The sequence below is a fragment of the Typopeltis vanoorti genome, chromosome 13, assembly GCF_054136105.1.
Source record: "Typopeltis vanoorti isolate ZY-2024b chromosome 13, IOZ_Tvanoo_1.0, whole genome shotgun sequence".
Classification (NCBI taxonomy): Eukaryota; Metazoa; Arthropoda; class Arachnida; order Uropygi; family Thelyphonidae; genus Typopeltis; species Typopeltis vanoorti.
Genome location: NC_143561.1, coordinates 113,705,782 through 113,731,760, shown reverse-complemented (window position 1 = coordinate 113,731,760; position 25,979 = coordinate 113,705,782). Strand labels below are relative to the sequence as shown.

Sequence of the window (25,979 nt, the reverse complement as noted above, 5' to 3'; positions counted from 1 at the left end):
TTTGTTTCGGGCTTATACTCAAAACACCACATTTCATCACCAGTAATGATCATTTCAAGGAAGTTTGAGTCCTTACGAGCGGTTTTAATGAGGTCCTTGCAATGTTTAATTCAATACATTTTTAGGTCGTCAGTCAACTCGTGGGGAACAAATCGCGAATTCAATTTACGAAGGCCCAAACTCTCGGTAAAAATGTTGTGCAGTTGATTTTGGAATCCCCAATTCATCTTCAATCAATCTCATGGACGATTTCAGGTTTTCTTTGATGAAATCACCTCATCACCGTATGCTTTTTGAAACATTTGATGCATTTCGGTAAAACTTTTAACAAGTTGTTTATTATTTTAACGGTATAATAGAACACAGAAACTAAGTAAATAATTAATTTATTAACTTGATGCTGATATTTCGCTGGTATTATAACCAGCATCTTCAGAGCACAAAAACACTGTTTGTCACAATACGCGAGACTAAAACAACATGGTGTACATTAACAAAATTGTAGCAGCAACACAAAGACTAGAGTCCTGATTTTGGCGCCCTCTATCTGAAAAAAAAAAAAAAAAAAAAAAAAAAAAAACGCTATCATATATTGCTAGAGTCCTAGAAAAGTGCTAGTTTTTCCTTAATATGACTGTCTCCCAGATCTTCGGCAAGTTAATACAGCCATATTTGTTGAGATTTGGGGTGTGTTTTAGGGCTTCTGTTGCCTCTAAGAACAATCTCTCTGATTTATATGGGTTTCTGTGTAGTACTTTTGTGTTTTTCCAGTTGATCCTGTGTGCAGGGGTATCCAGAGCATGGTCTGCTAGGCCCGACTTCCCATAATGATATTTCCGGACGTATCGTTTATGTTCGCTGATGCGGATATTCACAGTTCTTCCTGTTTGACCGTAGTAGGCTTGATTGCATGAGCAGGGTACTTGGTAGACTCCTGGATGTGATAAAGGAGGAATGCTGTCCTTGGGTGAGCGGATGAGGGTGGCTAATTTGCTACATGGTCTGAATGTAGTGCGTAGTTTATGTTTAATGAGAATTCTTGAGATCTTTTCGGATGTGCCTTTAATGTAAGGGATGGTGACTGTTTTGTTGTAGTTCTCTGTGGTGGATGGTGGGAGGGGTTTCTTAGGAGTGTTTAGTATTTTGTTTATTTTTTGTGGATTGTAGCCGTTGGCCAAGAAGGTGTGGCGTAAGTGAGTCAGTTCAGCAGTAAGAGCCTTGTCATTTGAACAGATTGCTCTCGCTCTATGGGTTAGCGTTTTTAAAATGCCATATTGTTGAGAAGGATGATGGTGTGATTGTTTGTGTAAGTATCTGCCTGTATGTGTGGGTTTTCTGAAAACTGAAAATGATAAGGAACCATCTGGGAGACGTGTAATGAGTGTATCCAGGAAGGGCAGACAGTTGTTGGCTTCCGGTTCCATAGTAAAGTGGATTTTTGGGTGTTGGCTATTTAAATGTGCTAGGAATGTTTTCAATGTCTCAGGGCCATGTGGCCAAATGGCAAGCACATCATCAACATAGCATAGCCAAAGTGTTGGTTTGAGAGTGGCTGTATTGATTGCTTGTTTTTCCAGGTGTTCTATGTAAAAGTTGGCTAGGGGGGGAGAAAGGGGGGAGCCCATGGCTGTCCCATCAATTTGTTTGTATATTTTCCCTTTCCATGTGAAATATCCTGCATGTATTGTGAATTTGAATAGTTCAAATATATCAGGGGGGAAGTGTGACTTCAGTAGATTGAGGGTTTCTATTAGTGGTACATTTGTGAATAGTGAAGTGATGTCAAAGCTTACTATTAAGTCTGAGCTTTTTAGGGTGAGGTGTTGTAAGATGCTTTTTAGGTGTGCTGAATTTTTGATAAAGGAGGGAGAATTGTTAGTGAGAGTGGCTAGTAGCTTCGCTAAATGTCTAGCCAGTTTGTATGTGGGACTATTTATACTGTCCACAATTGGGCGTAGGGGTGTGCCTGGTTTGTGAATTTTTGGTGATCCATAGATCCTCGGTGTTCTAACATGGAAGGGTTTGAGTTTGTTAACTGTGTCTTTGGGCCAGGAAGTGACTTTTTTTAATAATTTTCGTGCCTTATTCTTTTGTGTGTTGGTGGGATTGCGATCTATAATTTTGTATGTTGACTGATCTTGTAATAGTGTGTGCATTTTGTTTTCATATTCAGTTGTGTCCATCACCACGGTTGCATTTCCTTTGTCTGCTTTTGTTATGGTAATCTGGCTGTTGTTGTGTAGCTCTTTTATAGCCATGAATTCCTTATGTGGGATATTACTTTTTGGAGGCTTGGACTTGATTAGGATGTTGGCCACATCTAAACGTATGTTTTTAGATGTGGCCAACATCCTAATCAAGTCCAAGCCTCCAAAAAGTAATATCCCACATAAGGAATTCATGGCTATAAAAGAGCTACACAACAACAGCCAGATTACCATAACAAAAGCAGACAAAGGAAATGCAACCGTGGTGATGGACACAACTGAATATGAAAACAAAATGCACACACTATTACAAGATCAGTCAACATACAAAATTATAGATCGCAATCCCACCAACACACAAAAGAATAAGGCACGAAAATTATTAAAAAAAGTCACTTCCTGGCCCAAAGACACAGTTAACAAACTCAAACCCTTCCATGTTAGAACACCGAGGATCTATGGATCACCAAAAATTCACAAACCAGGCACACCCCTACGCCCAATTGTGGACAGTATAAATAGTCCCACATACAAACTGGCTAGACATTTAGCGAAGCTACTAGCCACTCTCACTAACAATTCTCCCTCCTTTATCAAAAATTCAGCACACCTAAAAAGCATCTTACAACACCTCACCCTAAAAAGCTCAGACTTAATAGTAAGCTTTGACATCACTTCACTATTCACAAATGTACCACTAATAGAAACCCTCAATCTACTGAAGTCACACTTCCCCCCTGATATATTTGAACTATTCAAATTCACAATACATGCAGGATATTTCACATGGAAAGGGAAAATATACAAACAAATTGATGGGACAGCCATGGGCTCCCCCCTTTCTCCCCCCCTAGCCAACTTTTACATAGAACACCTGGAAAAACAAGCAATCAATACAGCCACTCTCAAACCAACACTTTGGCTATGCTATGTTGATGATGTGCTTGCCATTTGGCCACATGGCCCTGAGACATTGAAAACATTCCTAGCACATTTAAATAGCCAACACCCAAAAATCCACTTTACTATGGAACCGGAAGCCAACAACTGTCTGCCCTTCCTGGATACACTCATTACACGTCTCCCAGATGGTTCCTTATCATTTTCAGTTTTCAGAAAACCCACACATACAGGCAGATACTTACACAAACAATCACACCATCATCCTTCTCAACAATATGGCATTTTAAAAACGCTAACCCATAGAGCGAGAGCAATCTGTTCAAATGACAAGGCTCTTACTGCTGAACTGACTCACTTACGCCACACCTTCTTGGCCAACGGCTACAATCCACAAAAAATAAACAAAATACTAAACACTCCTAAGAAACCCCTCCCACCATCCACCACAGAGAACTACAACAAAACAGTCACCATCCCTTACATTAAAGGCACATCCGAAAAGATCTCAAGAATTCTCATTAAACATAAACTACGCACTACATTCAGACCATGTAGCAAATTAGCCACCCTCATCCGCTCACCCAAGGACAGCATTCCTCCTTTATCACATCCAGGAGTCTACCAAGTACCCTGCTCATGCAATCAAGCCTACTACGGTCAAACAGGAAGAACTGTGAATATCCGCATCAGCGAACATAAACGATACGTCCGGAAATATCATTATGGGAAGTCGGGCCTAGCAGACCATGCTCTGGATACCCCTGCACACAGGATCAACTGGAAAAACACAAAAGTACTACACAGAAACCCATATAAATCAGAGAGATTGTTCTTAGAGGCAACAGAAGCCCTAAAACACACCCCAAATCTCAACAAATATGGCTGTATTAACTTGCCGAAGATCTGGGAGACAGTCATATTAAGGAAAAACTAGCACTTTTCTAGGACTCTAGCAATATATGATAGCGTTTTTTTTTTTTTTTTTTTTTTTTTTTTCAGATAGAGGGCGCCAAAATCAGGACTCTAGTCTTTGTGTTGCTGCTACAATTTTGTTAATGTACACCATGTTGTTTTAGTCTCGCGTATTGTGACAAACAGTGTTTTTGTGCTCTGAAGATGCTGGTTATAATACCAGCGAAATATCAGCATCAAGTTAATAAATTAATTATTTACTTAGTTTCTGTGTTCTGTTATACCGTTAAAATAATAAACAACATGTTCGACGAACACATAAGTCTGTCCAAACTTTTAACAAGTTCAACACAAAAGTCAATCGCAGCTCTCTGTTTGAAACTCATTTTCTGACTGTTCATCAAAACAAAATTTCCCTCTTGGCACTATAACTCGGCTTCTAATGAACCAAATGTCATAAACAGTTGACACAACTAATGAAGGTTGTCACTTTCAATAACAAAAAGATACAACAGGTGGTGCCAGTAGTTTCTTCTATTTTCGAAAAGTTCGGTTTCTTCTTGGACAGAGGATGTATATCTGTTTTTATTATTGTTATCACAGTAAATATCTGCAGAGCAATGCAGATATTTACTGTGAGACTAGAAATTGCAATGGTCTATTCGAAGCAAAAGATGAAGCTTACTCAGCTCAAGACGTTTTGATTCACAACAATGCACAATCCTATACTACTGCTTAAATATACAAAATGCTAAAACAATTTAAATAAAAAGTCTTCCAACAGTTACCTTATAGCCTTGATCTCACCCAGTGACTTCCATCTTCTCCACTTGGAGAGATTTTTAAAAACTCAACAATTCAACAGTGATTATGACAGAAAGACAGCTATGAAAAAGTACCTCTAGCAGGAGACTGCATCGACAAAGAATATTACCATGATGTGATATACCCTGATATGACAAATGTCCCAATGTAGGATGACAAATATGTGGAGTAGCTGATAGTATAGGTAAACTTGAGATGAAAATGACAACAATTTCAATATTACTTTTTATCTCAAGTTTACCTATACTATCAGCTACTCCACATATTTGTCATCCTACATTGTGCATCCTACATTGGCAGATACATCCTATAAGGTGCATCATTTTTAGATGCACCTTATATACAGTATCTGCCAATGTCAGCCAGGGCAAGCAAGTGGAAAGGATCAACATATATGACAAAAACTTGGCTAACAGAGTAAGTATTACAAAATCAGACTCTAAGGAAAAACACAGCAGTACTCCTCAGTTCTTAGTACAATTGTTGGGTTATAATTCTTCGCACATATTTTTAAAAAAAATCATTATTTATTTCATCAATGAATAGGTACATTAATTACATAAGGGAAAGAAAACAATTTATCAAAATGAAACTATGTTGCAACTAGTGAAAATCTGCAACAAATTATGAAGTAATAACTGCTATCAAGCTTTCAAAATCAGTAACTTGTGCAAGGCTGACTCTAGGCAGAGAAACAAATTTTCCCTTTAATAATTAATAAACACTTTCTACAAATGTCTTTCAAGAGTAAAGTAATATCAAATTAAAGAAAGTTTCATTTTCCATTTATCCTTTTCTTAACATATGCCCAATGTAAAGAAATCTATTCCAAATTATTTGAATAATCAGTCTACTATACCAGAATATCTGATCTGTATATTGCTTGTCTGAGGTTACAAATGTACATGGACAGGCTAGAAAAGTAATGCCTTTTGTCTAAAGAAATCATAACTGTTGTTACACGCTACCCTCAGCTTTTTACTGTAAACTGTGAAATGTTGAAACCTTCTTTAATATAAAAGATATAATAAATATGGTTGCTTTCTTGCAAGTTTTGAACAATGACCATTTAGAATACATTAACAAACTACTAGAAAGCACCAAAAGAATCATTTCGATTTCAGATTCACAGCACTACTATTGCAACCATGCTTCTTGGTACAATTTCTTTAAATTTAATGATCAGTCCAACTGATGTTCACATGCAACAATGGATCACTATTCCATTTAGCAAAAGAAAGAACTACAGAAATTCTATAGGAATGTAGGAAACTACTGATAATCAACCATGTCACAAGACAAGTTAGCAAAATGAAAACATGCTTTTAGATCAGACAAGATATTAAGTAAATCATCAGATGCAACTATGAAAATCAAAGAATGATGGAGAATTGGTTTTGTCAAGACTGTGCAAGTGAGTGTCAAAGAACTGGTATGAGTTTTCTAAGTATAATATCCAATTCAGAACAGAAAGTCACAGTATTCATTTGTTGCAAATGGCTCTGAGTAGTGTTTATTTAACTGATGAGAGAGAGAAAGGTTTCATGAATCAGGATTTGCCCAGATCTTTTGAAAGACAAACAGGCACAGCTCTCTTCATTTTCAAGAGTTTTATTATTGGTGGTGGTGAGACCAGGGTATATCACTACAATCCAGAAACTAAAGCAGCAATTCCAAAACTAGAATAATAAACCATTTTTTGCATTAAAAAAAAACTTTCCAAGTCAGATGCAGAGCTTTTTAGTGAGCATCTTTGGGATAGTGAATGCATTAGCCGACAGATTTTTTTATATCCATAAAAGACTATCAACAAGTATTATGAGACCGAAAAAGCTAAATCAGACTTATAAACAAAAAAATACCTAACTTGAAAGTAGACAAGAGGATGCATCATAACATATTATAATCTAGCATCATCATCATGATAATACTATACTACCTACTGTTCACCAGTGTCCAAGATATTTCCAAGTTTGGTCAGAAATTTCCTTGACCATCATGAAATCTGTCCATTGTCCAGACTTCTCTCCAATTTTGGTCTTCCAAAGAATCCCCATATGGACATAACTTTAACACTGACTGATAAAAAAAGACTGGGACAAAAGTCAAGACCAGCATTTTTCAAAACACTTTCAACATCCGAGTTCAAGACTGGAAAAAAAAATAAAATAAAAATTTAGAATAAAAATGAATAATCAAGTAGACTGAGGACAGTGAAGACAGTGCATATAAAATTTAACTTAAGAAAACAATAGCTATAAAGTGTGACGCGAACTCTATCAACGTACACAGGCCCTACATAATCTCCGAGGTTTGGAAGCTTCACAACATAAAATTGAGGTCACAACCCCGACCAATAGGAGACAATACAAACACCTATAAAGCAGAAGCACCCACCCGACCTGACATAGCTTCCACTTTCCCAATGTGTTCAGATGACGACCACGAATAGTCGAAACGGTCCACACCCCGTCAACCACCTTTCCCCTTCCCCCTCCCTATTTTAAAAAATTAACCCTTTCACTTTTTTCCCCCACCCTATATAAAAGTATATGTTTCTATATATTACGAAAAAAAAAACGGGTTTTTCTAACTTATTCTACCAAACTGCCTACCCCCCCCCCACACACACACTCTGCAGTTTTCGACATCGCAGAGTGAGGAAAAGCCACAACACCCAGAAAAAGGTATGTGCAATTTTCTATTCCTTAGGCTACATATACTTTTTAGTACATCTACACTCATAATGCCCTAAGAATCCATGAGTAAATAGCCAATGACATTTAAACAGGGGTACTCCTAAACTGAAGCAGGCAAAATAGCTGTAATTATAATAGTTTAACTTAAGCATTTCTGGTTTTATTTAGAAACATACATTAGTTTTCAGCCTACCTGGGGAAAATAGCTTAGAGCCGGCTCTGCTGGCTCTAAGCTATTTTCATTGTATTTAATTCTTTTAAACCATTTAAATACTTACATCAGTAAAAAATGATAATCCTTCATACGCATTTTTATCCTGGGAAATGAAATTAAAAGCTTCTAGCATAGCTACTCCAGGATCATGAAAGCCATCAACAGAACTGTTATGATTCACTGCAAAAATCAGTCCTATTCTACAATAAATAAATAGTTTAAGATGAAATATATATATTAAAAAATATTTAAAATGCAAATTACTTATTATATAAATTCATAAAATACAAAATAAATTGCATTTAATCAAACAAGGGAAGATTAATTATATGCATACCTGCCAACAATCACAATGTAAGCAGCAACTAATCCCAAGATTTGACAATTCACTAACTATAGCTTTTCTCCTGCTTTGGAGATATTCTGATTTCATAAAAAAATGCTGAAATCATAGTAAGTTATTAAATTCTCAGTATCTACCAGTGGGGTAAAGTATCTTGAAAGTTTATTTTTCACTTGTTTAGAGTATAATAAATTTAGCTTAATCCTTTATCCAAGTGTGAGCAAACAAAGTTTGCGCCTGAAAGTATCTTCAGGACTGGGGTAAGGTGGTACAACACCAGGCAACTCGTTGCAAAGGTGGAGCAAGTTACCAACACTCCTGTCTCAGTATCTCCTATAATGCAAAACACATCTCCTTGCAGATATGTCTAATGTTATGCATTAAGGGAAGGGCCACTACCCAGACTAGTTTCGACCTTTATTGAGGTCTCTTCAGTGGGAGCCAGGCCCAAGTTGAGATACCAGGCAGAAGCATTAGCAGGTCATCTCTACCTATAGGAGTTGCCAAATGGCCTGCTCCACCTTTGCAACGAGTTGCCCTGGTGTTGTACCACTTTACCCCAGTCCTGAAGATACTTTCAGGCGCAAACTTTGTTTGCTCACACTTGGATAAAGGATTAAACTAAATTTATTATACTCTAACCAAGTGAAAAATAAACTTTCAACATCTTTCTCTAAATCCAGAGTAATTTATTAAAAAAAGGGTGGCACACCATTTTGGCAACTCCTATAAGTAGAGATGACCTGCTAATGCTTCTGCCTGGTATCTCAATCTCAACTTGGGCCTGGCTCCCACTGAAGAGACCTCAATAAAGGTGGAAACTAGTCTGGGTAGTGGCCCTTCCCTTAATGCATAACATTAGACATATCCGCAAGGAGATGTGTTTTGCATTATAGGAGATACTGAGACAGGAGTTTTGGTAGCTTGCTTCACCTTTGCAATGAGTTACCCTGATGTTGTACCACCTTACCCCAGTCCTGAAGATGCTTTCAGGCACAAACTTTGTTTGTTCACACTTGGATAAAGGATTAAACTAAATTTATTATGGGGTAAAATATCCAAAAATTTATTTTACACATTTGATCTATGCTTCCCCACATCAAACTAAATCCAATCATTAATGAAAACTAAAGCACAATTTCAATATATGTACTACTACCATTACCACCACCATTACTACTATATTTATGTAAGATATTACAATTCCAGGTAGATGACTTCCTCAGCCAGTGAAATACAATCACTTGGCTGCTGCCATGTTTGGTTTCCAGTTTGTCCACGCTTACACAAATGCACTTCTTACATACACTATGAGTGATCCTCTATGGGTCTGCCTTCTCCATTCTCTACAACAGTAAAGTGTTCTCACAAGCCAAATGGTACAGGACTGAAATTTATGGTAATGTCAGGAGGCTTCAAGGCCAGCTAGCAAATAATCCTGTTATTACTTATTCTGCCAGATCATGCCTAGAGAAAGTGTGAGTAAAGTGAGTAGTATATAGGGGTACTGCTGAAGATGCTTATGGACAAGAGACTGGTAACCATGTGGAAGAGTTCTCAAGTCATTTGCTTCATATGCTTCTGCTCTGTAATTCACCTTCTGAGATCAGCAACCAAGAAAGACACTCAAAAGAACAATAGCAAAAACAAAGAAAAAAATAATATCCTATCAAAAGTTATAAACACACATTTCTACATATGCCACAGCAACAATATCTGTGGCCATAACACAAATATAAATGACATTCATTACCATTCACATACATCTAAATCAACTTCTTTCTCTCAGATTCTCAATGAGCAGTCTCAACAACTATCTACACCTCACTATTCAAACAACACTTTAATGTGATTTTTCAAAATTCACATCGCACACAGAGAATACCAAACTCAGAATTTCCTCATTATGATTTGCTGTGATTCAAAATTTCCTTGTAACACTAATGCATTCATTTGATGCCTTCAATATTCTCAAATTTCTGATAATCACTGACATTCCTGTTCAATTATCTCAACTTCATTTTTACAGTCTAAATATCTAAGAAACAAACAATCATGTCATCTTCCTTAGAATCATCATAAAAATTCATATGTGTTTGTATTTTTTCCACTTGCCATTTTTCAATTTACAAAATGCTCTTAATTAAATGTTTAGTAGTTCACAAATATCATCATCAATCTCCTGATATTTACCCCTAACAGGGATTACTATGACAGCACTACATAATTATTAATCCTCCATCAACAACTTTCCTCCAAATTAGTCTATTACTTATAAGAACTCTAATATTATCATATCGAACATTTCGTGGTTCTAAGGCACTTCTAACTGAATCATCCACTCAGACCTTGATCTTCCTCTGGGTCTCTTTCCTGCCATCTTGGCATACAAAACCTGTTTTGATAACTTTTCTTCACCCATTCTATTTAAGTCGCCATACTACCTTAGATTAGCTCTGCTGACATATTCTTGAATGCTAATAATGTCAAGTTCATTTCTAATATTTTCATTTTTTAATATGATTCTTCAATTGATGCCATCAGTCACTCCTTAAATTTTTTTAGAACCATCATATCTGTGGTCTCTAGTCTCTGATCAAGTGCTTTATTTCTACCCAACTCTCAGATCCATAACTTAAAACTGGTTTAAGAACTGTTTTGTATACTGCTAGTTTGGTGTTTTGGCTAATCTCTCTCTCTTATTCCATATAAATTTAATCAGCTGGCTACCTACCATGCCAGCTTTGCTTATTCTATTATCTATTTCCAGATTTAACCTGCCATCTTGACTAAAAACCGTGCCTAAATAGCTCAAATATTTTACTTGTTCTATAGGATCTCCATTGAGAATGCAGCTGAAGTTTTCTATGCTCCTGACTATTTTCATAGGTTTGGTTATTTTATTGCTGATTTTCACACCATATTTGTTACAGTTGTTATTAATTTAGTTAGAGAATCCTACAGGCTTGAACCAGATGTGTTTAGGAGTTAAGTTTGACATCTCTAATTCTAATATCAGACCTAATGTCACTTTCTTTCATAATGGGGTCCATATAGATGATGGATAAGAGTGGTGATAATGTGCATCCTTGTCTTACCCCTGATTTTACATTAAAACATCTTCCTGTATTTCCTCAAACTCTAGCTGCCGACTGACAACTTAAATACAGAGTATGTATTGCTCTGTATAATATTCCATTCACCCCATATAATTATAGTGTTTTGAAAAGTTTTTCTTCTGGCACCTTCAAGCATGCCTTTTCCAGATCTACAAAGCTTAAGTACAGATCCTTCTTATATTCTCATGATTTCTCAAGTGAAAATCTGATCTTGACAACCTCGATTTGGTCTGAACTGAGCTTGTTCTTTTCCAAGTTTCTCTTCCATCTTTCTGAACCTCTTTTCAAGTATGCTTGCCAGAATCTTACTTACTTGGAACACTTTAAAGAAATTCCTCTGCCATTCTCACATTCAGCTTTATTCCCTTTTTTATCGATGGGTACTACGAGGGCTCGACTCCATCAGGAATTCGACCTCCTGACCAAGCCCTCTGAATTACAAAGAGTAACCACTGCAAAACTTTTATACCTCCAAACTTATGCATTTCTAGTTGAATATCATCTCCAGCTGCCTTTCCACATCTCAAGTATTTGATGGTTTTTTTTACCTTAAGTATTGATATGTTGCATCCGTCTTGAAAATTTCTGGCAAGTTCTGTCACTACTTGGTTCATTTAACAGTCTTTCAAAGTAATTACTCCAGATATTTATCTTCAGTTTTCATGTCTCCTTTATCATATTTATCATATTCAATAGCCCCCAGAACATTTTGCCATCTTCCTGATATTTATTTTCCCTATTCTTACCGAAGTCTTCCCATGACTTTTGTTTAGCTGCTTTTACACATAGCTTAGCTCTCTTACATTTTTCTTTGTATTCTTTTAGGGCATCTGCTGACTTATTTGCTAAAAACTTTTGGTGTGCTTTCTTCCTTTCCAGGACTGCTTCTCTTCTTGTGTTTTAACACCATGGTGTTATTTTCCTATCCTGACAGACAACTTCACTATATACCTCCCTAGTTGAATCAGTCAATGTCTTCTTAAAAATCTGCTGCTGAGACTTCAAGGTTTGGAACTTATTTTCAAATTGCTTCACATTTTTTTCAATAATGTTTGTATAGCTGAGTCTACAGTTTACCTGTAAAAGCTGCTCAACTTTTCTTTTTAAAACTATTCTTACATACTGTTCTTTTCAATATGTTATCCATTTCTTCCTGCTTAGTACCAAGTAATGGTCACCTCCAATTTCAAATCTTCTGTACACTCTTGTATCCTGAACCAGCATGTTGATATATCAACAAATATGTAGTCAATGAGGCTTTTATTTCTTGTCTTCTTTCCATGTGAACTTGTGCACATCTTTAAGTTGAAACATGGTGTTAGAAATGACTAGTCCATGTCCTGAGCAAAGTCCAGTAAATATTTGCCATCATTAGCTTTTCCCTTTTCTCCAAATTGTGACAAAATGTTCCTATATGCCTGGTGGGATACATTTCCTACTCTGCTGTTCAAATCACCAACAAGGACACTTTTTCCATTTTCTTTTTGTCAGCTGCCAGTTCTACTGACTCAAAAATTCCTGCCCTTCCTCCTTAGAGAAAACCTTACCTTCTGTGGGACTATATGCACAAATAAGTTTCACTGTCCATCTCCTCATTTTGGAGTTTGCTCACATAACTCTACTTGAAACTGCTTTCAGATCAAGAAGTTTATTTTCATCTTTGATATCGAAAACTATCGCTACTCCTTCCTTGCACAAATAAGTTTCATTGTCCATCTCTTCATTTTGGAGTTTGCCCACATAACTCTACTTGAAACTGCTTTCAGATCAACAAGTTTATTTTCATCTTTGATATCGAAAACTATCGCTACTCCTTCCTTTCCTTGATCATTATTGCCCAAAAATAACATCCTATACTTTCTCAATAATGCCAATTATGTCCACATGGTACTTTTCCAATTCTTTAGCAAGTTCAATTTGCTTTTCATTAATATGCCACATAGTAATGGCTCCTATATTCAGTTCTGATGTCAGGTCTATTCTTCTTCTAGATGTTGAGTTGGAGCTTGTTCCAATAGCTGACTTTTCACTGTTCGCCCTGTTCCCTAAAGAAAACAGCAGGACCTTATTTAATAGTATGAAATCTCATGTTGAACCACCATGTGTTTGTGGTTTATGTCAGAAGTTTTTTTTCACTTGGTTATACTATAAATTAAAGATACAAAGAAATTATATACTTGGTTTAATCATTTATCCAAGTGTAAGCAAACAAAGTTTGTGCCTGAAGTATTTTCAGGACTAGGGCAACTCATATAAGATTGAAGAGACCTCAATAAAGGTCGAAACCGGTCTGGATAGTGACCCTTCCCATAGGAGATGTGCTTTGCATTATGGGATACTAAAGCAAGGGATGTGAAGTCTTACCTTCCTTATAATTTCTTGGTATCTTTAATTTATTGTTTATGGTTTAAGCGAATAGAGAGTACAATTTGGTCAGCCAAGTCCCAAACTGCCAGCTCATCCTAGTTCGTTCAGTACCCAGTTACCTACTTACGGGATACACCACGTGAAGGCGTGGATTGGACATTAGGTCAGAGCCCCAGTCAGTTCTCTGCATTCCTGAAAGGCGATGTGGAGGTCTCCTCCCAGTTATTTGGCTTCGACCCTTAAGCAAACCCACTCACAAATATGTTTCTCTAAAATATTAGCCAACTTTAACAATAACAACAACAAAAAAAATACAGATTTTTTAAAATCCTCAAAAGTTGGCAGATACATATACTTGCCAAAAAAAAATCTAAATTTATGCTCCTTTGCATCCTATCCACTCTATATGCAACACCACAAAAGCCAGGGGAGCAGATCTGGATACTGTATCCAGATCTGCTCCAGTCAGGGTGAACTGTTATTAAGGCTTTGTAAAGAGGCAAAATGACTTGCTTATACTTACATGTCAATGCTTCTTGTAGCACTGCAATTCTCTTCTGAGCTGTATTTACAATCTTCACTATCTACTAAAACCTCCTTAGCCTCATCAGTTTCTTCTAATATAATCCCACCAATATAATACAATACTTTACATTTCCTATTGTTGAAATGACAGTCATTTGTATATGCCTACAAATTCCAATCTATTCAAATGATTTTGCAAATGCTGCATTCCTAATTACCTTTAATATCTTTGCATCATTAGCAAATAGTATGTTTACTGTCAACTCCTTCCCAATGTCATTAATGTCAGGATTGAATAACAATAAACTAAGGACTGATCCCTGGTAACCTTAAATCTTACAGAATCACAGCCAATACATCACTATTTGATATGTCAGTAAATTATCCTCTTATCCAAGTTAACAGTTTATAATCCAACCTCATATCCTCCAACTTCTGAAACAATCTTTCATATCATATCCTGTCAAAAGCCTTAGCAGAGTCCACAAACATTGTGGTATACCCATTTCCCTTTATCAAACTCAATGGACTCAATCATAACATTACCATAAAATGCAAGTAAATTGTAAACATAAGTTTCTGTGGTTAAGCAGTTCTATAGGAGGTTTTCGGTATTGAGACCACATTGTAATATAAATAAGGAGTTTATTAAAAATGAGCAATAGAAACCCAACAAGTTTCGTGTTCATAAGACTTTGATAGCAACAAAATTGCTAGTTGTTGCTATCACGTTATGTGGTATCATGCGTACTATATCCTAGGTCCATGGCAGTTAAACTAGCAACAACGCAATGTTCCAACACGCAAACAGTAATAAATTTATCATTTGCATTCTGGTTTATCAATTATATTTAACAGTTGTAAAGTTATCAAAAATATCTAATATGTCTAATTAATTGTTAATAGGCTTTTGTTGTGCAAAACTTATGTACGACTACTCCTGATGATGTAAGTCTTACAACACATGAAACTTGTCAGATTTTTATTGCTTATTTTTAATAAACTCCTTATTTATATTACAATGTGGTCTCAATGCAAGTAAATCACTTAAACATGAACTGCCTTAGTAAAACCCATGCTGTTCAGTGCAAAGTACAGATTCACTGTCAACCTATTTCTGTATGCAAGCCATTACTAACTTTTCCAAAATCTATACCATCACTGCAGAGATACTGGGAGGTTGATAGTTAGATATTATTTGCACCACTCCTGTGCAACACCATCATCATACATTCTTTCAACTCCTATGCAAATATTTTTCCTGTGCTGACATTCAAATTATACATCCAGGTCAAAGGCACAACCAGTTTAGTTTGAACATTCTTTTAGCATCTGCCGATAACATCCCATCAGCCCCGTTCTTTGTATTATTCAGTTAATGCAGCAACTTTACTTCAAGTTTTTTCATCCAATGCAGAAGCATTATCGAGCTCCATGTTGCATATACTAGGTCAGTGGTTCTCAAACCGTGGGGCACGACCCCCAGGGAGCACACGAATAGTTTGAAAGGGGGACGCAGTATACTTTCCTACAGATAAAAATTAAAACTGCACTAAATCAGTTTTAAAAATAACGAATAAAAATACAGAAAGAAAAACTTTTGATGATACAGGTTTTAATTATCATGAATTTTAAAATAACTAATAATTATTTCTTCATTCGCACTTATAAAATGCATGCACCAGAGGCAGTGTTGATAGTTCGGCATCCTCTTCCAGGAAGCACTATACATGCGCAGCTGAAAGCAGCAACTTAATGACATCTCATTGGCACTTGTTTCGGTGCAATTGTGCTGATTTGTTTACCTCTTAAAGTTGACTTGATTATGAACAATTAATCATGAAGCGTTTTCTGAATAGTGATAGAAATGAAGATACCAGTGCTCCTTCAACAAGTGGTGGGAAAGAAGCTACTCAGAGTGTGAAAAAAAGAAGGTATGATGAGAACTATTTATCACTAGGCTTTACGAAATCCCATCGATCTCACTAGTGAGATCGATGGGATTTCGTGAACCTTAAATTTCGTAAACCATTCCTTAAATTTACTTCACTGAAAAGTAAATTTAAGGAATGTTTTTATCAGAGTTCTAGATACATATTGGCAAGGAATTCCCAACTTTGAGCCAAAAAGCATTGAAGATCCTTATTCCTTTCGCAACAACTTATTTATGTAAGAAAGGCTTTTCTGCTTTAGTAGCTATGAAGTCAAAGTATCATTCAAGACTAAATATTGCTAAAGAACTTAGAGTGGCCATTTCTGATATTACACCATGTTTTGATAAACACTGTTCTCAAAAGCAGGCCCATCCATCACATTACTTTGACATTTAAATGTTTGATTATTTTTACAGAGAAAAATTAAATACTTGTTAGTTAAATATTGTTTCATTTCAATACATATTTTGGTTAAATGCAAGTGTTAAAACTAATTTTTATTGTAGGCCTAATATTTTGTGATACTATAATTATTTTGTGTCAAAAAACTGTTAAATAGTATGTAGAAAACACAAAATGAACTGAATAAAACGTCAAACTTAGTATGACTTCTATTTTGATAAATAAAACCAGCAGGGGGCAGTGACAGTGCAGTGTTTTCTCTTGTCAGGTGGGGCGCAGATGTAAAAAGTTTGAGAACCACTGTACTAGGTTGATACTTTTAGCAAAAAATAAGTACTCATTGGTTGAAGAATCTCTTCTGCATCTGACACCTGCATACCATCCTCATTCAGTAGTTATGCATGTTGCATGTTCAGACATGTGGATCTCTTCTGATCTTCCTGTCTGGCCTACATAACAAATGCCACAAGAGCAATGAATCTCATACACACTTGAGTTTTACATAGGGTGATGCAGAGGTTTTGGTGGATGTAGGAATCTTGATATTTTTATGTGAAGGTAAAAAAGCTACTTTTACATTGTACTCACAGAGTGACGCAGCATGATTGCATTCTTGAAATCTAGTTTAAGTATGGGAGTTGCAGGTGATGTATTAAGGATTTTTTTTTTTTTTGATCGTCTTGGGTTCAAAACCATTAAGTGTGAGATTCTGTTTCAAGCAGTGCAAGTTCTTCATTCCTTTTAATTGGCCTGCTTGATATATTTTATGCCCTGCCTTGTAAAGTTTTAATTATGCCTATCTTTGGCAATGGATGGTGATGTGAAGTGGCATTAATATAAAAGGATAACCTTTTTTTCTCTGTTTACTTCAACAAGGATATCAAGGAACGGTAATTATTTGTGCTGTTCTAGTTCAAGAGTGAATTTTATATTGGGATGCAAGTTGTTCAGATAATCTTCGAAAGCAATCAGCTCATCCATCATTCCTGACCAAATGACGAAAATATCATCGAAGTAACGTAAAAAATTTTTGATTTCTTCTGATAGTTTTTAATGCATTAGTTTTGAAATTTCCCCAAAACAGGCTGGAGAAAGCAGGGAACCCATGCCAACTCCTTTTTGCTTCCAAGATTTGCTTTGAATAATGAAAGAAGTGTTTTTATTCAGTGTTTGAATAGTGGTTCAGTGTCCAGTGAGAAAAGATTTACAAGTGCATCTTGTAATATTCACCAGTGTATCCATTTCTGGGTACACTGGTGAAGAACTGCACTACATGAAACAAAACCTAGCACTTAGAAAAATTCTTAATACATCTCCTTCGACTCCCATACTTAAAATTTCAAGAAGAATGCAATCATGCTGCCTCACTTTAAGAATGTCACAGACAAAGTGACTGCATCGCTCTGTGAGTACAATGTAAAAGTGTCTTTTTTTTTTTTACCTTTACAAAAAATATCAAGATTTCTGCATTCACCAAAACCTCCACATCACTCCATATGGAAAAACCAGGTGTCTATGAGAATCATTACTCTTGTGACATTTGTTATGTAGGCCAGAGAAGAAGATCAGGAGAGATCCGCATGTTTGAACACGCAAACGACGTTGAAAAAAGAAGAGAGCATAAATCAGGCCTGGCATTCCACACAGCTACTACTGGCCATCAAGTACTTTGGCAACAAACAAAAATGTCATATATTAAACTGTTTTACAAGAAAATTTAAAGAAGCCTCACAAATGCTCAAGATGCCTACACACAATGCAATAACAATCAAAGCTTAATTCTACATCAAGTATGGTCAGCTTTCATCAAATATTTAACTGCCACAGGCCTACGATATAACACGCGTAACACCACAGAATGTGATAACAACTAGCAATGTTCCAACACTCATCATGATCATTAGTGTTCTGTCTCTTAACAGGTCCAACGGTATAACTCAGCAGATTCTCTTCTTCCAATTTCCCCTGTCTCTTGCTTCCTCCTTCATTTCCTGATATCCTCTTGTGCCCATTATATCATCAAGCATCATTAGTCGTCTCCTTCCTCTTGGTTGCTTTCCTTCAATTTTTCCCTTCTATCATTCTTTTCAGTAGGCTGTCTCCTCTTAATACGTCCTATCCAGTTATGCCTTCTTCTTATGGTCTTTAGTAAATTCTTTTCTTCTTCAACTCTTTGTAATACTTCTTCATTGGTGATTTTTTCAGTCCACTTCATTTTCTCCATTCTTCTCCATAACCACATTTCAAATGCCTCAAACATTTTAGCTTCTTTCTTCCCAATTGTCCATGTTTCTGACCCATATAAGGTCATACTCTAACACTCATACAGTAACAAATTTATCATTTGTATTCTGGTTTATCAGTTATATTTAACAGTTCTGAAGTTATCAAAAATATCTCATATGTGTAATTAATTGTTAATAGGCTTTAGTTGTGTAAAACGTATGTATCAGTATCCCTGATGATGTGAGTCTTGTTGGGTTTTAATTGCTTATTTTATTAAACTCTTTATTAAATTATAATGTGGTCTCAATACCAAACACTCGCAACAGTACCATTATAAGTTCAATTCTGATCACTAACTACAGTACATTTGTTAATACCCTTTTCTTCAGCTGTTTCCCCAAGTAGGTCAAATCTCTGGCACAAGAAATTATCTTTTCATTCTCAGAAACTTATATATTAAACTGGCATCTCAAAACTATCAACCAAAGAAGTCTAATTTCAGATAATATTTAGGAGTTTAGGATTTAAGATTGGGGCCAAACAAATTTAAGTGACTAAAAAATTCACAGATAGGGAATATGTGCTCAATGGATTATTGTAGATTAAAAAAAAAAATTTATATCAAAGGGCCAAAATCACAACTTGGTAATTATAATGAACACAAAGGAAGAAATGATCGTGCAAGATAAGACAGAATTATACTCAATAAAAATACAGTATTTAATATAGGAAGAAAGAAAAAATTGGAGGAATAAGAAAAAAAATCTGAAGATTGAGAGTACACTTAATTATATGATGTGTCGAACAAACTTGCTGTGCACAGTACTGCAATTATAGGTAACATCACTGAGATGTTTACCTGTCTAGATTTCAGAATCTCTTCAAGTCTAAATGTAAGACTAACTTGCCAGGGAAATAGGAGATCTTAACAAGAACAGGATAGTTTTAGAACGGAATGTTGTTGAGGATCCGAAATCTCCAGATATAATTTCTGAATAACTTTTTCTGGGATTTAAGAAATTAGTTGTAAAGAAGGATAATTTTTTTCTTTCTTTTCACGATGTCTCCACAAGATGCATATTTCTCTATTTTTCAAAATGGTAAAATTTCCAAACCTTCATTGTGGGCAATGGAAAGGGCAGGCAAGAAGACACTTTTAGAATGAGGCAGTTTCCTGTAGGCATCCAGTGATATGCTGATATCTAATTCTTTAATTAGTATATCTTAAGAGAGAAATTTGTAATCCTTCTCTCTTATTTTGTAGGTAATAATTTATTCTCATATGGAGACGATTAAGAGAAAATAAGAATTTGTTTGGATATCCAGATTACATTTTCAAACAAACAAATATACTGTCTATGTAATGTCACGATATGGATGTTTTAGATCAGGTTATAATAAAGTTCTCTCTTCAAATTTTTCCATATATAAAATTTATAACATAACAGGAGGTGACAGCAGATATTACATAGCCAGACAGTCTTAGATCTTGCCTTTCCATTTGAAGGAAGACGTGTTTAAAAAAAATAAAATAAAAAACTTAATTTAATTTTAAAAAAGATTTAGTTGTGTCGGGGAGAAATAGTTTATCTAATTAAGAGATGGCGTCCTATAATGTACATTCATGAATAATCACAAAGTATTGAAGCTATCTAAATTGTAAGAATGGTTTAATTGAATCAGAGAGCTATTTTCAACAAAATGAGAGAAATTTTATGATAGAATTGACATTACCCGTGTGTACACGCTTAAGTGCTGTGGGGACATCATGTTGGAGGCTTAATGGATTTTTTACAATGCTCAGAAAGGATTAAAACAGAATTTAATACTTCCTATATTTTGTCTCAGTCACTGAGACATCTTCAGGGATTACAAAAAAACTAATGTAACATAAACACAAATAACAAACAATACTAAGCCCAACCACGTGGGTTACACTAAAGTCCTAACTAGGTGAAGCGACCTCTAAGGGCGGTTTAGGTGGCCTGGAATGTAGGGTGGGACATCTGGTGATAAGTATTTCCCAAATCTTAGGAAGCTTAATGCAACCATATTTATTAAGATTAGGTTGATTTCTGAGAGCTGCTGCTGATTCTAAGAATAGTCTCTCTTTTTTGAATTTGCTATGGTGGAGCATGGTGGTTTTTTTCCCATGAGATCCAGTATCCAGTGGTGAGCTATAAGGGGCTCGTGCAAGCCCTTTGTTAAATTTTTCTCAAATTTGTGAGCCCCTTGTTCTTCTTGTTTATTTTTTGAAAAAAATTTTTATTTTTTCAAAAAAAAAATAAAATAAAATAAAAATAAAATTTTTTTTGAAATATATTAAGTGACAAACTCATACGGTAACCTAACAAAGTTATTTTATTAAATAAAATATTATAGTATGTTACTTCCATTTTACAAATCAGAATTCACTTTTGGTAATCTCATATAAATCAATAGGACTATAACATAATGCCCCTTGATTGGTACTGTTGATTATCACTTGAAGTATAAAAACAAGAGAAATATAGCATATTTCAATATTATTGTGTTTAGATAATATTTATTTATTATTTATAGATTGTTTGTCATAAAAACTTCTATCGCAAACCAAACAAAATTATTTTGTTTATAAAAAAAACGCAGATTATTGCATATGTGCGATTATAAAAGGTTTTATTCTTATTATATTTTGATAGTTAAAAAAATGTTTTTCTTATGTGAGATAAATTAACACAGATGACTGTGTGCAAATATTTCATGTTCAGATCATGAGATATTTATTTGAAAATGATAGCCTTTACAGGTTGATTGTTGCCACATACTTTTTTCGATTGGCATTTGTACACAAGCTGTATTAATAAAAGTTTTTGTGTGAAATACGGCTTTTTTTTGCTCAACGATGCGAGCCCCTCGTTAAAATTTCCATAGTTCACCACTGGTTGTATCCAAGACGTGGTCAGCAAGGCCTGACTGTCCAAAGTACACCAACTTACAGGAACTGGGTACTTTATAAACTTTTGGAAGATAAATATCTTCCAAAAGACTCAACGACGATGCCGTCAGTGAATTAAGACTCGGCCACAATTTCGCAGTCGCTCCAAAAAAAGTACCGGTGCATGATGTAATGTTTAATATCGAATGCGGGATCTGTCGCTTAGCACCGGAGATAACAAACAACATCAGGCTTGACATCGCCAACATCCTCACCCAGTCTTCGCCTCCAAAAAGTAATGTATCGTCCGCCCAACACACTGCTCTCATCAAATAATGGAAAGAGAAATGTATCTTCATCACCAGAGTGGATAAGGGTAATGCCACAAAATACAATCGAAAAATGGAAATTATCCTCCGAGATTTCGACCTACACCATGCTACAACATGACCCGACAAAAACAAAAGTTGAAAAATTAAAAAAAAAATTTACTTAAAAAAGTATAATCCTGCCCCCTCCCTGGACATCATGAAAAAACTCAAGCCTTTCTGTCCCCCCACCCGCCCCGAATATACGGTTTACCAAAAATCCACAAACCCGATTCCCCACTAAGACCTATAGTAGATGCCACTAATGCAACTTGCTACAAACTGTCAAAACAACTGGCCAACTCTCTGATCCCACCTCACTGGACTTTCCACATCCTATATAAAAAAACTCTACACATTCTAAAACCTCATAGAAAATTTAACCTTAAATAACACAGACATATTGGTAAGCTTTGACATCATTTCATTGATGATGTCAAAGTTACCATGCTCCACCACAGCAAATTCAGAAAAGAGAGACTATACCAATATCCCCTTAATTGATACCTTAACACTCTTAGAAAACATTTTTCCTTCTGCCATCTTAGATCTCTTTTCCTTTGCCATCAATTCTGGTTATTTTTCTTGTAAGAACAAAATCTACAAGCAGATAGAGGGAACCGCCATGGGTTCCCCTTTCTTGCCAATTTTTATATGGAAGACTTTGAAAAACGAGCCATAGACCCAGCCCCTCTCAAACCTTCTATCTGGCTAAGATATGTTGATGACGTGTTCTCTATTTGACCTCACGGCCCAGACACATTAGACTCCTTCCTCAGTCACATCAACAGCCTACATCCAAGAATCCAGTTTATGATGGAAATGGAAAAGAACAACTGTTTACCCTTCCTAGACACTTTAGTTACAACTTAATGAAGGAAAGTGTACAACGGTACACCTTCCTTCACTGTATATAGAAAACCCATGCACACAGGCAGATTACATTCACAAACTCTCCCACCACTGCCCTGCTCAACAATATGGCATTATTAAAACTCTTATCAAGAGAGCCCACAATCTTTGTTCCAGTGGAACTGCCGTTACAACTGAACTTGACCACATACACAACACTTTCCTCTCCAATGGCTACAGCGATCACAGTATCAAAAAAATAATCAGTTTCTCCCCCATTCCCCGGTCTTCTTGTCAGAAAGAGTTTAGAAATGCCATCACCATACCCTACATCCGTGGCACATCCGAAAAAATAGCCAAGATTTTAAACAAGTCCAACCCAGACACAGCATTTAAGCCCCACTGCAAACTTGCTACCCTTATCTGTTCTACAAAAGATCAGCTCACTCCTCTCTCAGTGCCTGGAGTTTATAAAGTATCCTGCCCTGTAAGCTGGCATACTTTGGACAGACAGGCAGATCAGCAACCATCCGCCTGGAGGAACACAAGTCATACATCTGCACCCATGTCTATGGTCAGTCAGCCCTTGCTGACCATGTCTTGGATACAACCCATAGGATCTCATGGGAAAAAACCACCATGCTCCACCACAGCAAATTCAGAAAAGAGAGACTATTCTTAGAATCAGCAGCAGCAGCTCTCAGAAATCAACCAAATCTTAATAAATGTGGTTACATTAAGCTTCCTAAGGTTTGAGAAACACTTATCACCAGAAGTCTCACCCTACATTCCAGGCCACCTATAACCACCCCCAGAGGGCGCTACACCTAGTTAGGACTTTAATGTCACCCACGTGGTTGGGCTTAGTATTGTTTGTTATTTGTGTTTATGTTACATTAGTTTTTTTGTAATCCCTGAAGATGTCTCAGTGACTGAGATAAAATATAGGAAGTATTATATTCTGTTTTAATCCTTTCTGAGTGTTGTAAAAAATCCTAATGGATTTTTTACAAGCCTCCAAAAATTGGCATTACCTATGTGGATTTTCAAAAGTTTACTGAGATATTTTAAAAGGAAGTAAGTCAGAGAACTCACATCATCAACTTTCAGATGGAGGGTGTGTCAGCTTTTATTATTATTATTATTATATGGCACCTCCATGGAGTCTGAAGAATCATTGCAGGAGACCAAATCTATCCACATAATCTATCATACCTCTCCTTGAACCCATTAACAGACAAAAGCACTCACAACTGACTCACGCAAACCATTCCACTCATTCACAACTCTCCAAGAGAGAAATCTAGTCCTCACACTCCTACTAACTACTCTGTTATTCAACTTCCAGGGATGACCTTTTGTTATGATCTCTCTAGCCAAGTGCTGAAACACCTCCCTGTCATCTATCCAATAAAATCCTTTAAACAACTTAAATTGTTCTATCATTTCCCTATTTTTCTCCTCTCTACCAACTTCTGCAATCCACACACCAATCTATCCTCCTAGGGAATACCACAGGCCACTTACCATATTGGTCACTCGTATCTGACTCCTCCCCATCACTTCCTCATTCCCCAAGAAACCCAAGGGACCAGACTTGAGCATAGTAATCCAGATGTCGGCATATCAAGGCCTTATAAAGAAGAATAACAACTTCCTTATCTCTACTTGATGTGTTCTTCAATAGCTAAGTAATCTTATGGGCAACCTTAGCAATATGTCCTGTAAACTTTAACTCACTCTCTACCACCACCACCCCTAAATCTCTAGCTTTATCTATTTCCTGGAGTACAGTACCATTAATGTGATGCACAGCTTGTAATCTATTTATCCCAAAATGCATAACTTAACATTTCTCGACATTAAACTGACACCCATTAATTTTTGCCCATAACTGACAGGCTATTTAAATCATCCTACAAGCTCTCCAACATCGTCTTTATTAACTATTACTCTACCTATTTTCTCATCATCAGAAAACAACTGAACATTGTCTTTCAGGTTATTTCCTATACCATTTATGTACAAATTAAACAGCAACGGTCCCAGCACTGAACCTTTTGGCACACCACTAGTCACCTGCTTTTCACCTTGATTCTGCCCCTCCATATACTACTTTTTGATGTCTGTCCAGCAGCCACCCTCTTATCCACTTAACAAGCATCACATCCATTCCCCATTGGTTTTGCATAACAGAGTTCCATGTGGCATTCTGTTAAATGCCTTTGCAAAATCCAGAAAAATCATCATACAGCCATTTCCTTTATCCAACTCAGCTGTTACGTTATTATAAAAAGTTAGTAAATTACAAAAGCATGACCAACCCTTCACAAAAACATGTTGACCCTCATAGAGCATCATTTTTATCTACCCATTCTTGAATTCTCTTTTTTTTACCAATTTTTCAAGTACTTTTACTACCATGCCTAAGATACTGATTGGTCTATAATTTGCTACTACAGTATTAAACACTCCCTTATGGAAAGGAATTATTTTGCCCTCTTTCCACTCCCTTGGAACTCTACCAGAGCTGAGACTTAAATTAAACAGCTTAGTCAAAGGCATTCCCAGTTTTCTTGCAAAATTGCAAAACCCTATGTAAATACAGCTATCCCATAGCTGTATTTACATTGAGATTCTGCAATATCATATGAACCTCCAATTCATCCACCTCTGTTCCCATATTATTGTCAGTGTCTGTCACATAGATTAAAGCAATAAACTCATTATGATGATATTCCCTTGCTCACTCAGTCAGAAGTGGTCACTCAGTAACTCAACTATTTTATCTGCTTCTGTCTCCTCATGCCCATCATCACTCATTAAGATTAATCTTCCAGTCATTCTTTCTGTGACTTGCCACATAACAAAAGACCTCTGGGATTTCCATTGGCCTGCTTGGCCAAATTCTTCTCATAATCTGATTTTGCTTTCCTTGCCATGCTGTTACCTTTCTTGCCTGAGCCTTGAATTGTTTATGAGTTTGCTAATCGCCTTTCTCTTTATATACCCTCCACAGCATTTTCTTCCTCTGAAGCTATTAATCAGGTAGGATACTGCTTTCTCTAGATGACCATTAACCATGTCCCATGCTACTAACATCCTTATCCTGCAGTGCTTTATGCCACGATACAGATTTAAGCTGTTTCCTAAACACTAAAATAAA

The 25,979-nt window shown here is 36.2% G+C and overlaps 1 protein-coding gene across 4 annotated transcripts in view; it reads right to left on the bottom strand.

Moving 5' to 3' along the window:
* Uggt (UDP-glucose-glycoprotein glucosyltransferase) overlaps positions 1 to 25,979 on the bottom strand; it is an 835,069-nt gene that overhangs the window by 554,522 nt on the left and 254,568 nt on the right. For all 4 annotated transcript variants that reach the window (XM_090403047.1, XM_090403050.1, XM_090403049.1 and 1 more), the window contains exon 15: positions 7,825 to 7,960. In XM_090403047.1, the coding sequence (XP_090259173.1) occupies positions 7,825 to 7,960 (136 nt within the window). The remainder of the gene's footprint in view (positions 1 to 7,824; positions 7,961 to 25,979) is intronic.